General features: G+C 33.3%; 1 protein-coding gene across 1 annotated transcript in view; it reads right to left on the bottom strand.

Moving 5' to 3' along the window:
* The window catches only part of MMP16 (matrix metallopeptidase 16), a 273362-nt gene that overhangs the window by 104969 nt on the left and 152663 nt on the right, over positions 1–15730 (bottom strand). Inside the window, exon 4 of the mRNA XM_003940505.4 lies at positions 7666–7970. Within this exon, the coding sequence (XP_003940554.1) occupies positions 7666–7970 (305 nt within the window). The remainder of the gene's footprint in view (positions 1–7665; positions 7971–15730) is intronic.

The raw sequence follows: 15730 nt of genomic DNA, 5'->3' as shown, positions 1-15730 counted from the left end.
TGCATACTACTATCTCATTTTAGAAGTGGACATTTTTGCTATTATCTGCCTGCTTATTTATTTTGCTTTAATTTTCCTACTCTTCTACCATCCTTTGAGAGAATCTTGCATTCTTAAGTTGGATTTATTTACTAGATCTTCAATATCTATTCTTTATCTGTGGCTTTCACATCATTTTAACTCTTCATACTTTTCTGGAAATGGCTTACCAAGATTTTCTTCCACATGACAAATTCAGTTTTTACAGTAATAACAGGTTTGCTTTTCCTGTTCCATAGCAAGCTTTTAATGGAGGTACTGAGTTGTTTCCAATATTGTTTTTTTGGTTTGCTTGATAAAATGCTTTCAGTGACAGCTTTTTCTTTCTTCCTGAGTCTCCAAGTAGATGTTCCCTCTCCTTGATTCTTCAGTATCCTTTTAATGATATCATTCTGTTATTATGACTACCTAACCTTGGGCAAGTTAACAAATTTTCTGCCTCAATTCCCTTGCAAAATGGAAGTAATTACACAATTTATTTTACAAATTTGTTATGAGGAATAAATGAGTTAAATAAACAAAACTTATTTAGAGTAGTGTTTGGAACATATTAAATGTGCACTTAAATTGGCACTTAATTTTTTTTCTTTTTTATGTACATTTGATTAAGGCTGATGACAACCCACAGAGAAATTTTTTTATAAGATCTCCTACTTTGCCTAATTTTCTTTTACATGCTGACTAAATAATCTTTTCAATTAAAACCTGGAAAGCAGGCTAATACTCCATGGTCTTAGGTCAATTCCTATTGCTCAGGACACATGCACATGTGTCTAGTATGTACAGCTTTACTGAACAAAGGTAGACTCTTAGGCCCACAGTCTTATTTTCTGATGCATTAAATCAATGGCAAAGCTACACTTTCCACTGTGGATTATAATAGGATATATTTCTGCTGCTTCCATGATATGTAATAAACAGATTTAGGGAGGAGGGTGGGGGTTTTGGCAACTCTTGATTTCAACTGAAGAAGGGGTTATAAATTAAATATTGTCATTAGTAGACAGTGTTTTTTTTTCACATTGTAAGAAATTTACTAAAATTGTACTATGTTAGGCTTTATAGTGGTATGGTTGTAATTCTGCAAAAAAAAAAAAACAGCAAAAACTAAAGTAAAAATCTGTTATTAGTCTTAGATAATTTAAGCAATAAAGCTATTAAATCATTAATTCAGGCCAATTGGATTTTTTACAAAAACTTAAAGACATTGTCTATATTGAATAAAAGGGGCAAAATTTGAAACTTTTATTTCATTTTGTCTTATGTCTAGATTTAAGGACAAAAACAATTTAAAGATGAATTAGAAGGAAAATTTCTACATAGACTATGTAAGAGAAGAGAAATAACAGCTAAATAGTGGTTAATAGGGCAAAATATGTATGAATTATGATTAGGCAACTTACCAACAGATTCAATGTATAAATAAAATCCAAGTAGTATTATTTTACTTCTCAACATACTGTTGTGGCAGACATGGACTAGCTGCTCATTAAACCTGTCACCTTTCTCCTGCCTTCCTTGTGATTAGGTGTGGCCATAGTATCGCATTCTAGTGCAACCAGGGCAGAAATGAAACAGTTTAGTGGGATAGTTGGCCCTCCATACCCATGGCTTTTGCAGCTATGGAGTCAATCAACCACGGACTGAAAATACTTGAACAACAACAAAAAAAGTATGATTGCATCTGTACTGAATATGTACAGACTCTTTAATTCTTGTCCTTATTCTCTAAAGTTATGCTATAACCACTATTTACATAACATTTACATTGTTCTAGGTAGTATAAGTAGGCTAAAGATACGCTAAAATATACAGTAGAATATGCATAGGTTATATGCAAACACTAAACCATCTTATTATATAAGGGACTTTGAGCATCTGCATTTTGGTGTCTGCAGGGAGTTCTCCAATTCTCCACAGATACCAGAGGATGTCATATAAATCCCTTACATAAGCAAATCTATTAACTGCTCCTTAGCTGTTGATACCTGAGGCAACTTCAGAAGTCCTGTGTTGATGTGAAGCCTTCATTATTTTTGATGTCTCTGATAGAGTATTTGGACAGAGTTAGTCTGCCCTACCAACGAGCAAGAAATAAAATCAGTTGTGTTAAGCCATAGGGATTTCTGGTTTCATCTGCTTTCTTAATTAAGAAATCTATATTATATGCATTTGAATGTTCATGATCCATTTATATATTTTTGTAATACTAACACAGTGACATATTTTTGTGAATGTGACTATACCAATTTTTCTGCTATTTTCCAATTGCACACAAGATCTAAAAATAAATAATCAAGTAGAGACTGCATAGTAATCATGTAAGGCTATGTAATTGAAAGGTTTTAAAGAAATGAAGACTATTAAATTTTTGGTTACCAGTCTTGTAAAATGAAACACACTTAGTAAAATGAAGCTCACTCCAGGCAAAAAGGAAAGAAGTCATGTTTTTAAAACAAATACATATAAAACCCTATAATAGTTGTGAAAGCCAAATTACCTTGAGAGAGAGAGTTCTCCATTTTTAAAACAAAATAAGAAAATGTAGTAGAGTTAACATTTTTAGAACTTAAAATGTTGATAAGTTATCTTGTTTTAAAGATGAGTTAAGGTCTTTGACTGCCCACGTCAAGTCCTTCCCTTTTCAAAAACTCCAGGACAGAGGAATCTAGACAATATTCCCACAGTCTGTGGCATTGACTGATAGGCATCTTTGTAAATATCCAGTTGGTAGCTGATCTTCAGTATTGGAGGAGGGGCATGGTGGAAGGTGACTGGATCATGTGGACAGATTTGCACCTTGCTGTTCTAGTGATAGTGACTGAGTTCTAACGAGATCTGATCGAAAAGTGTGTAGCACTTTTCCCCTCACTCTCTCTCCCTCTGTCCTGCCACCATGTGTAGATGTGCCTGTTTCCCCTTAGCCCTTCCACTATGATTTTAAGTTCACTGAGGCCTCCCCAGCCATATCTCCCATACAACATGGAGAACTGTGAGTCAATTAGGCCTCTCTTCTTTCTACATTCCCCTGTCATAGGTAGTCCTTTATAGCAGTGTAAGAATAGATTAATGCAGTATTTAACTCTTTCTTTCCTCAAATATCAAAGTTCAGATTCTATAGGCCTCTAGAAACATTCTATAGCAGTGTAGCTGCAAAATGAGCAGGAAAGTTTGGGAAGGCAAACCTGAGGTAAAACTGTGCAGAGGTAAACCTTCTGAAGACTTAGGTTTACTTCTATACAGGTGTTTTCTGTAGAATGGCACGAAATGGACACCTCAGTTACAGAAAGCTAAAGTCAGCCTAAGTCCGGTTTATTGACTCAAGTATCACACTATGAACATATTTAACTTAAATTAGGTGTATTCAGGAATGAGTGGGCTTGGATGTAGATGTCCATCACTTCACAGTTAATGATGAATTGAATTTAAGGGTTTTGATGTCTCAGACGACATTTTTTATCATCATTTTTCTCTTTTTGTTTTGTTGATAGCCTGCTACAACGCACTGATAACCTTGCTGGTTATCTCCTTATGTTAGGCAGTGAACTTCCTGACAATAAGCAGAGTCACCGCAATGTATTATTTTTAACAAAATTGCAATTAAGTGGTAAAATAGGATATGCCTCTAGATATTTTTCTGTCAAAAGTTTTATATATTATTTTAATAGATAACCTGTTTCAATTCGAGAGTATCTGTTTAAAATTATATTACTGCTATAGACACTTGTCTAATTAGGAAGAATCTTTGTGATATGTTTGTGTGTACAGTAATAGCACCATTTAAACTTTATACTGTAGACAAGGAAACAATGTCCATTGTTGCTCAAAATGAATCTGAACATGGTGTTAAATTTTCCAACTCGCATTCAGGCAATGTATATTTCTCAAAACCACTATTGTGATAGTTTCTATTTTGATTAATTTCCATGTTTTAAAAGAGTTAACGATGTTAACTGTTTTGCTGATTCATTCCACGAAAATAAAACCTCTTAAAAAAGGCATTATTTTTATTAGGGTTGTGTATACATATATATGTGTGTGTGTGTGTGTGTGTGTGTGCATGTGAATGTGTTTATTTTAATAAAACTGTTTCGTAATTCACTTAATGGTCTTCAGCTTGAATTTTCAAAAGGTATTGACTGTTAGCAAATTGATAGGAAAGTAGATAACAATGAATTAAAGGTTACTGGCAGCCTAAGACACTGTTTATCTCTTTTAAGGTAGACAGAATTCAAATTGCCATCATTAGCTGAGCAATATGCTGTGGAAAATGTGCTGGGTACTTATCAAGAGGCTCTCTCATTTGCATTTTTGCTAAATAAACAAGCTGCTCTGTTTCTTAGCTGCTCAAGAGCTGTGAATAGAAGAGAAAGAAAATAATTCAGGCAAGTAAGCCAGGGGGCATTCCAGGACTAGATTAAAGAAAAGAAAAAGTTTATCAATGAAGACGTCAGAATTGTGCCATGTGTATTTGTGATACAAAAAGATAGTCTCACACATAGTTAGAATCAAGGATGTACAAATGAATTAATTCTCCCCACATTCACCAGTACCACAAGCAAAGATAGAGGCTGTTCTTTTGATATATGATCAATACTTCAGCCTGACACTACTCTAGCTACCCTGCTGTTGCTGGTTAAAAGTTTGCCTTTCAATTAAGCAGTAAATCTTTATGGCATTACATCTCCAACAGTCAATTATTGTCTCCCTAATCTCTTGAAATTCTGAAACATTATTATTTTGCAGAATCCTTTCCTTTAGGCTCATTCACCAGCAAAATGTTTTTGTTAGACAGGTAAAGACATAGTTTTCTCCAAATAAAAACTCAAATATTAAGTAATTGTTTTATTTAGATTTTTCGGTCATTTGCCTATGTGTAAAGAATATTACACTTCTAGAGTATGTTAAGACGCATACTTAGCAAATTCCGGAAGTAGACTGATGAATACTCTCAGGAAAAAGTGCATTGTCTTGATTGTATGCCTTTAGTCCATGTCATATTTCAAAATTTTCCCCACATACACATTCCTTGGAAAAATTCTTAAATCATGCAAAACACATAAGCATTCTAAGCACGGATCACATTCAAATCTGTGTAAATATTATCATCTCCTGTCATAAAATCTCCCTGTAGATTTTTTTCCCAAATATTTTCTTTATTTTCAGAGTGTTGGTTGATGCCTAAAAACCAGAGAAGACTGTAATTCCAATTACTCAGAAGGCTAAGGCAGGAGGATTGTTTTATCATGGAGGATGTCAATATTTTAAGACAAAATACAGAGAACTTGATAGACATTTCTTTCATTTAGGGTTTTAATAATTTTAAATTTAAGAGGTCACTAAGCTAAATTAGCACATCTTCAAAACTATAGATTTTTAATTGTTTTAATAATTAGATCCACTATTGCAATAAAAAACAACTTTATCTTTTCAGAATATCAAAAGAAAATCTTTTCACTGAAAGTAAATGCAGTCTGTGTCAGTAAAATTCTACCACTATAACTGCTATTCTTCTCAATCATTTAGAATGCCAAGTGTTTCTTATTTTACTTAAAATAATTTTCAGATTAACTTGAAGTCTGAACTACTTAACTAGAATACCTGTTTGATTTTGAAAAAATAAAACATTTTTTAAAATGATTTATATGTCAAACTGGTAATTCCCATCTACCATGTTCCAGATATTTTATCATTAGATGCTCAGGTATAGAGTAGGTTAAACATGCCTGCATAAACACACTTCTAATGCATACAGACCAGCATGAAAAACAACATAGTAAAAACAAGTCTATACCTTTTTGAACTAATAATTAGCCAGCATGTAAACATACGTCTGTCTGACTTCTAAGTTTTTGGCTCTTCATTCTATAATACTAAAATCTCCCCTAGTCTTCAAACCAGTTCTTAAAACTACTAATTTCATATTATAGCATGTACAACTATTAATAATCATTTGAAAAAATCACTACTACATATTTTATTTTAGAAAACATGAACAGTTATTATATTTTTCTTTGAAATTGATATTATTTTAAATTTAACTCAACCTAATTTATCCTACCCAAAACATGAGAGAACCCTGGGTATCATAAAACTGCAAGGCTATTAATTACACTAATCCAGCTAACTGAACCTTCTTATAAACAAGCAAAGCTTAATACCATGTCTAGGGTCAACTCATCAGGTGAAATTAAGAGTTTTATTATGTGATTTGTTGTCATTAAAGCAATAAACACTTATAGTTGAACAACATTCTACAATCATGAAGAAGAAAAATAAGCCTTGACAATAAAAATTAGAGATATGGCTATATAGAAATCTTATAATTCTACGATCCTGTAACTGTGAATTTTTTAAAACACATAACTGAAATGTGCATTGCTGACTATGAAGAAATATATGCCTTTTAAATTAAGTAATTATTCTCATATTAGGTAACTAAAAATTATTGAGGTTTCTGATTTGTATATTATTTTTGCATATTAGAATAAATGTAAGGTTTAGAAAACTGATGAATATGTTGGGATAGAGTTGGAAAAATTGATTTTTGGTAAAAATGTAATGAAAAGATGTAATGAAAGTAAATGTAAAAGATGTAACGTAAAAGATGTAAAAGATGTAATGAAAATATAATAAATCATGTAGTGTCACAAGATTGGGAGACCAATGGAATGGATGAGAGACAAAAGAGAAGGAGCAAAAATTTACGTGTGTATATATGTTTTCTTAATTTTATTTATTTTTAAAAACAGATGAAAGTCTCTTTAAAAAACAAACAGGCTGGTCTTGAATTCCTGGGTTAAAGGGATACTCCCGCCTTGGCCTCCCAGTGTTGGGATTACAGGTGTGAGCCACTGTGCCCAGCCCACAAAAATTATAGACTAGAAAGGTGATAATAGATTAGAAAACAGGGTGAGCATGGTGGCTCACACCTGTAATCCCAAGAATTTCGGAGGCTGAGGCAGGTGGATAGCCTGAGGTTAGGAGTTCAAAATCAGCCTGACCAACGTGGTGAAACCCCATTTCTACTAAAAATACAAAAATTAGCTTGGTGTGGTGCAGGCACCTGTAATTCCAGCTACTCAGGAGGCTGAGACAGGAGAATCACTTGAACCCAGGAGGCAGAGCTGCAGTAGCGAAGATCTCACCATTGCATTCCAGCCTGGGTGACAAGAGTGAAACTCCATCTCAACAAAGAAGAAGAAAAAAAGAGTAGAAAATAATGTAGAGAAAATATAGTAAAAACCAGACTACAGATGTTAGTCAGGATTAAATTACAAGTAGAAACACTGACATAAGGTGTAAACAAACAGCAGAATTTTCTTAATACATATTTCATGACTTAAAACTGACTATAAAATCTTTTAAGAAATCACATTATGAAGAAAACAAAATTTATGATATAGCATAATGTTCTAATCTTTAATCAAAAGAACACATAGAACTATATCATCTAATGACCCACACAAATTCTTATCCTAACATGCTATGAAAAGGCTTACATATTGCTTTGTAATTTTAAAAGTAAATTTAGGATCTATACCTTAAGTTTGTAAATTTTTAAATGTCTTGAGTATTCTGAAATAATAATAGGAATATTCATATGCAAAACAAACATGTACTTACCATCATGATTAGGATTTCCTAGTGTCCATGGCTCATCTGAGTCAAAATGGGTATCACCTCCAATTCCTGGTCCAGGGAAGTAGGCATGTGCCAAAAATCCTCCCTCTCCATCAAAGGGAGAACTGTCCCCATGGAAACCAGACGCAAAAATAATGGTTATATCCACATCTCGTTTGCCATTTTCTAATTCACTGTAGGGAACTTCTTCAAATGTCAGAGGAGTTACATTCTGCCACACATCAAAGGCACGGCGAATAGCTTTACGAGTCTCAGGGTCTCCTACTTTTGGAGTTACGTTCTTTATACTGAAAGTCAGAAAATATAATAATGAGTATTGTTATGCATAAGCTAACTTATTACAGGTTTTGATTGATTCAGTTAAGTAAAATATTAGAGAAAATAGTCATATTAAATAGGAATAACATGTATTCATTCCTTTTGTCTCTATAGCTAGATTGTGCTACATTGCAATCATTTACTTTTCAGCAGGATAGTATTCATGTACCAAAGTTTTAAATGAAAAGATATCTGTAGAATGGTTAACAGTACAGTAACTGAATCAATCAGTCATTTTACCTTCTGGATGAGAAAGAAAAAGGCAGATTTGCAAAGTGATCAAAGAGGTGCAACAGTTTTGAGGTGAAATACAAATTTCAATTTTTTCTAGTTATAATTTTTAGAGGCACACCATTGTATCTATATACATCAATTTCAAACAATGTATTTATGCTCTTCATGATCTGTAAATACTAATTCAGCATACAGCTACTTCTTAATTTTTAAAGAAATTATCAAATACCAACAATTTCTGATATTCTATTGTTTCTTATTAATTCGTTCTGGTTAAAAATATACTGTGAGTAAACAGCTATTTAATACAAAGATTTAACAATTATATGGATTTAAAGAAGTAACTTGGACATTATGTACTTTAGTTTGTCCTGATGCTAATAACAAATGGATTAAATAACTATAAATGTTGTCCTTGATTCATTTAGCACTAATCAGATGTTTTTTTCTCAGTGTTTTTTCTAATCAACAAAAATGGATCTAGTATGTGTATTTTTTTATATTATAGCACTATAAATTCAAACCATTAATGTAAAAAGCAATGGATATATTTCATAGGAGTCAAAAATAAGTTTCAGATCCATTCAACTAATAATAAAGTTACACTAACAAAATATTTTCGACTCTTTTTTTTCTTACTTAGAGATAGGATCTCATTGTATTGTCCTGGCTGGCCTTGAACTCTTGCACTCAAGCAACCCTCCAACCTCAGCCTTTCAAGGAGTTGGGATATAGGAAGTAATCACCATGCTCAGCTAATAAATAAAATATTTAATTACAAAAAAGAGGATGCCATATTCAGGTGATACATATTAAAATGTAATCATAAAAGAGAACTGAAAGTGATGGTTAAATTATGGCATTTCTAATGCATGTCATTGTATACATAGGATTCAAAATTTTTTGACCTTTTAAGACTTTTTATCGGCATGGAGAAACTTGTAGTATTAATATGCATATTATATTTTTAACCTGATTATATGTCAATACAATTACAAATATTAGGCAGGAATTACATAAACTAATAATGGTATTAATTGAGCATTTACTATGAGCCAGAGGAGCACTTTATAATATCTTTTTTAACCTCCTGAGTAACTCAATGAGATGACTATTTGTATCTATTTTACCAAAAGCGCTGTGGAGATTTATAAGAATTTAGAGCAAAACCTCTAAGTGGCAGGGCTGGGTTTTCAATCCAAACATGTGGGCTAAAAAATCTATTGTCTTAAACCCTACATTAGACCACACACTAAGATAAAGTTATCACTATTTTCTAATAAATATCTAGATCATATTTACATTATTTGGTGGTAAATATCATTCATTGCATACAAAGGAAATAAGGTTATAAACCAAGTGGAAATAGAGTGCAGGCAAGAAAGAAGAAATGGCAAGTGAAAGGCACTGAAGTGACGATATTCTTGTCAGGTTCAAAGAACAGCAAGGCAGCTGGTATACTTTGGTCACAGGGAGAGAGCAGGTGTCAGGATGTGAGGTCAGAAAGTTAGAACGAGACCAAATAAGGTTGACCCCTGTAGGCCACTCTAAAGAGTTTGGATTTTGCTCTGAGAAGGGAAAAACTGGAGCATCCTGAACAGAGACATGACCTTTGACTAATGATTTAATAAATGACTTGAGCCATTACGTGGAAAATATATTAATGTGGGGCAAGAGTTGAAGCAGGGAGACACATCGGGAACTATTGCAAAAATCCAGGTGAGAGATGATGATGCTTTGGACCAGGATGGTACCAGCAGAGATTTTGAGAAGTAGCCGTATTTTGGATATATTTTGAAGATACATCTCCCAAGATATACTGATGGATTAGACATAGGCTATGAAGGAAAAATTAAGAGCTGAGGAAGATAGCGTTTCTTTTTTTTTGACTCGAGGCAAAGGATGGACAGAGCAAAAGAATTAATGCCTGTTCAGGGAGAAGGCTATGCAATATTTTGTTACTGTTTTGTTTGTTTGCTTTAACTTTATGTCATATTCAGCATGGTGCCATAGGCTATTGTTTGAGGAAGAATAAACATCTACACTGAGATAGCACAGACATTTGTCTAGCTTGCTAGTCTCTAAATTTGCTGTCTAATGGCTAAAGAAACATGCAAGGTAATATAACACTGAATTTGGTCTAAATTAATTTTCCTAGTAGTCTTCTATTTTCTATGCACCTTGTGGGATTTCAGAAGTCCCTCAGTCGGCTGATATTCCTATGACATTACTGAAAGATCTTACTACGTAATTGGCACTGTTCCAGGTGCCAGAGATAACAGCTGTGAGCAAGGTTCTGCTCCCATAGTGCTTATACATTCTAGTGATAAGAAATAAATAGCCAGGCACGGTGGCTCAAGCCTGTAATCCCAGCACTTTGGGAGGCCGAGGCAGGTGGATCACAAGGTCGAGAGATCGAGACCAACCTGGTCAACATGGTGAAACCCCGTCTCTACTAAAAATACAAAAAATTAGCTGGGCATGGTGGCGCATGCCTATAATCCCAACTACTCAGGAGGCTGAGGCAGGAGAATTGCCTGAACCCAGGAGGCGGAGGTTGCGGTGAGCCGAGATCGCGCCATTGCACTCCAGCCTGGGTAACAAGAGCGAAACTCGGTCTCAAAAAAAAAAAAAAAAAAAAAGAAAAGAAATAAATAATAAACAGAACAAAAAAATAATTACAGAGGAGATGATAAACAGGATTTCAATGGCAGAAGGAGCCAAAGATGCCTAGCACTGACTTTCCAGCCAGAGGGAATGGTAAGGAGACCAAACAAATGTGGCCAGTTTAGAGAACAGCACTGCTCAGTGATGGATGGGGATACAATGGGATTAATGGATGAGGAGATAAAAATGGGAGTAATCAAACATTTCAAAGTTCACATAAGAGAAGATAGAGAATAGGACTCATGTGATAGCTATGGAGATATGAAGAATTAGTTTCAATATATGTTCTGAGAGAATTGTTCATGGGGATTGGTGATGGATTTGACATGTAATGGAGAAATTGATTTTGATTTCAAATATGGAATACTCTTATAATACAGAAATAAAATCATATTTGTATGGTTTGTAAATATATAATAGTTTTGAGAAAAATGAAGCAAAATAATATAATAAAAACTAATATATGTGGAGTATTAGAAATCTCTTTGCTCTGTATACACTATTAAAGTAAAATAACTTCCAGTGTGTGTTCTCAGTTGTAATGGAGTCATTCATTTAAAAACAAGAGGAGCTAAAGGATTAATATATTGTAAAAATAAAAAATACTCAATATAGTACTATTATATTAACTAATATATTGTAAATACTCAAATTCATCTGGCAATTTAGGTACCTGTCCCATTGGCCATTTATCACACAAAATAACATTTTGGAATTTAGATTTCTAGGAGAAAAATAACTTACTCTAAGTCCATTTTAGTAATATTCAACAATTGGGAAATACAGATCTATTTGATAAAAGTTATATTACTCAATAAGCTTCTATCACTGTCATGAAAAAAAGTTAAACCAAACACAGTTTGGAATTAATGAATTTATTCAACAACTAACTTTTCAACCACTAAATAAATGCATAAATAGTCTCTAATTTAACCTAAGTGAATAAACATTTTTGGTTTAAATACTTCCAAAAATGGAAATAACTCATATAATGTATGATTTAACTTTCCAATCATTTTAAACACTAGGTTTTTCTGAAAGCCTTTAACAAGTTGAGAATCACTGGAAATTTCCCCCTTAAATACTCTCGCTACGATGTTGAGAATGCTTATCTCTAATCCTAAGTTGTTCCACATGCAGAGTACTTTCCAGCCCCTTAAATTTTGACTGCTTTTTGAGAAGAGTACATTAATTTTCCAAGAAGCAGCCAAAAGTGTGGTAGCCAGAAAAGAAAATTGTGTATTGGGTAAGGCTTGGCCAAAAACCAAAGAGAAAAATTAGCATCACCACTGCTTTGTATATCAAAGTAATCTGGTCATTTTAGCTTTTTCTGGGTCACATTATACTATTGGTTTATAATGAGTTTGCTATCAAATAAAACTTAGATTCCACCACTCCCACTCCAACTCCTGTCTACACATTGTCAGGATACAGTTCAGCTATCCTTTCCATGAATAGTTATTTTTTTGAGCTTAAATGTCAGATTTTATATTTTCTGTAAATACAGTTAGAAAAAAGGAATAGCAAATGATTACATAATGTTTTGTATACACCAGGCAATTTCTTAGCACCTTACATACATTAACTTTCAAATGCAATATACTTTTCTCTCTAACTTTAAATAATCTTGTCAGAGCACTCTCAACCAATTTCTGCAATTCGTCCAGTAAATTAAAAGAAGTAAGATAAAAATTGGCATTGATTAAACACTAACCATACTTTAAGCATTATGTTACATTTAAAATTTTTTCCATTATCTTACTTTTCCCCAAGCTTTATGAGGTAGTCACATGGTTTGGCTGTGTCCCTACCCAAATCTCATCTTGAATTGTAGTTCCCATAATCCCCATGTGTCTTGGAAGGGACACGGTGAGAATCATGGGGCTAGGTTTTCCTGTGCTGTTCTCTTGTTAGTGAATATATCTCATGAGATCTGATGGTTTTATAAAGGATGGTTCTTTTATGAAGAGCACATGCTCTCTTGTCTGCTGCCATGTAAGATGTGCCTTTGCTCCTCCTTTAACTTCTGCCATTATTGTGAGGCCTCCCTGTGGAACTGTGAAACTATTAAACCATTTTTCTTTATAAAGAAAGAGGGTTTCTTTCTTTCTTTTTTTTTTTTTTTAATAGCAGAGACTCACAGTTTATAAAGAGCAAAAGCCTCTGAAGCAAAGAGAAGGAAAAACTCCCAACATCCCAGCCTTAGGATTGTAGGGTGGAGAGACAGCTCTTTAAGGAAGAATTTCTAGAGATATTTAAAGACAGGAGGAGACAAAGGAAAAAAAGAATTCTAGAAGAAATTCAGCTAAAACCAACATTAAATGCAAACTCCTAACTAGATAAACAGAAAAGCTCATACCAAAGGATTATTACCTCATTTACTATTACCCAGTACATTCCCACTTTCAACAAGAAATTACAGCTGTTCTATTGCTTGCTTTGCAAAAGGCAAGAGAAAACAGAATCTGAAGAGATACAGAAAGCAACAGAACCAGAGTCAGAGATGGCCAACATTTTGGAAGTTTCAGAATGAGAATTCATAATAACTGATTAATAGGCAAAGGGTTCTAATGAAAAAAGTGGACAACATAAAGAAAACTCATGGATAATATAACCAGAAAGATGGAAACTCTAGGGAAGAATCCAAAAGAAATGTTAGAAGTAAAAAGAACAGAAATGAAGAATGCCTTTGATGAGCTCATCATTAGCTTAAACATGGCCAAGGAAAGAATCTGTGAGCTGTAAGATATGTCAATAGAAATACTGCAAATTGAAATAAAAATTGAAATCAATGTCTAATACATAAATTTAATTTTTATATAGTTGTTTAATTCTTCTGTGATTAATAGGTCATTGAAAATTGAGTCTGTTTATTGTTAAGATTTTTCTTACTCACCTTATGTGTGAAGTTCTGCATAGCCTCACCTATTTCCTATATTCCAACTTTTATTCTTGTGAGAAAAAATTATATTTTTTTGGTGTAAAAAGTTGATTTTCTTTTCTTACCTAATAAAGAGCTTGTGTCAATTTGTAAGCATGTAAAGTTTATCACGGAGTATAGCCTCATGTAAATTATTTTTATATGTTCCCCTTTAAATTTTTCAGTATTTCTGGCTGTTACCGGATATTTCACTTTGAATTAAAGAGAGAGCTGTGATAGAGATTTGATAGGTTGTATCTAATCTCTATGTCACAGTATAATATTAGTTGTGCATTTTTTAGTAAATGCATTAAAGCAGAAAAAAAAAGAGAGAGAATGAGAGAAAGAAAAGAATGATCAAGAACTGGGGAAACAATACACACAATGAAAATACTAGGAGAAGAGAGAAAAACTTTAAGTAACAATGGCTGAGGATGTCCCAAAATTAATAGCAGAAGCTACACCCTATACCTGGGAAACTCAGGAAACATGAAACAGAGTAAATATTAAAAAAAAAATCTATACCTTAGCATATCACATTCAAAGAAGAAAATCAAAGACAAAAAGAAAACCCTGGAAGAAGCTAAGAGGGGTGAAATACCTTATCTGTAGAAGAACAAAAACAGTAATTTTATTAAAGCTCTATTCAAAAACCATGCAAGCAAAAAGAAAGGGGTTTGAAATATTAAGTGTTCAGATAATAAAACCACGAGCCTAGAATTCTGTATCCAGTCAAAAGTGGAGTGAAAAAGTGACTTCTCAGACAAATAAAAACTAAAAACACTTCTTGTTCATAAAATTGCCTTGCCAAAAAGCAAATGTAAGAGAATTTCTTCAGAAAGACGAAAAATGATGTTCATCAGAAATGCCTATCTCTTTAAAAACGATTACCAGGGAAGAAATAAACAAAGGTAAAATAAAATATTTTATTATTCTTATTTTTAATTGATTAACAATAACTATTCAAAATAATAACAGAAATAATGTACTGGGTTATTATAGCACATGGATAAATAAAATGAATGATGAGAATATTATAAGGGACAGAAGAATTAAATTGGAAACTGTTACGAGATACCCGTAATACCTGTGAAGTATTATAGTGTTATGTGAAAGCAGACTTAGATTACTTGCACATATATATTGCAAGCCCCAGGGTCACCACTAAAATAACTATAAAAAGGAGGATAATTGACATGGTAAGAGAAAATGAAAACACGTAAAATGGTCAACTAAAACCAGAGAAGGCACTGAAAGAGGGGAAGACAAAAACAAACATAAAAAAACCAATAGCAACAGCAAACAGTTACAACTATTATAGGTATTAATCCAACTACATCAATAGTCACTTTAAATGTGAATACTAGGCTGGGTGGTGGCTCATTCCTGTATTCTCAGCAGTTTGGGAACCCAAGGCAGGCGGATCATCTGAGGTTGGGAGTTTGAGACCAGCTTGACCAATATGGAGAAATCCAGTCTCTATTAAAATACAAAATTTACTGGGCACAATGGTGCATGCCTGTAATACCAGCTACTTGAGAGGCTGAGGTAGGAGAATCACTCGAATCCGGGAGGTGGAGGTTGCAGTAAGCTGAGATCACACCATTGCACTCCAGCCTAGGCAACTAGCAAAACCGCGTCTCAAAAAAAATAAAAATAAAGTGAATATTAAATATGCCAATAAAAATAGCACAGATTAAAAAAAAAACAAAATGAAACAAAAGCAAAAAGCAAGTCCTACTACATATTTCCTGCGAGAAACCTGCCTTAAGTATGAGAACATAGATAAATTAAAAGCAAAGGTATAGAGACAGATATATTATCTTTACGCACATTAAAAAAAACTAGGTTATCCATATTAATTTAAGATAAAGCAAATTTCACAGCAATGAAAATTATCTGGGATAA

This window comes from Saimiri boliviensis, chromosome 15 (genome assembly GCF_048565385.1).
Source record: "Saimiri boliviensis isolate mSaiBol1 chromosome 15, mSaiBol1.pri, whole genome shotgun sequence".
In the NCBI taxonomy this organism is placed as follows: domain Eukaryota; kingdom Metazoa; phylum Chordata; class Mammalia; order Primates; family Cebidae; genus Saimiri; species Saimiri boliviensis.
The sequence above is the reverse complement of the archived record's forward strand: the minus strand, read 5'-3'. Positions and strand labels throughout refer to the sequence as shown.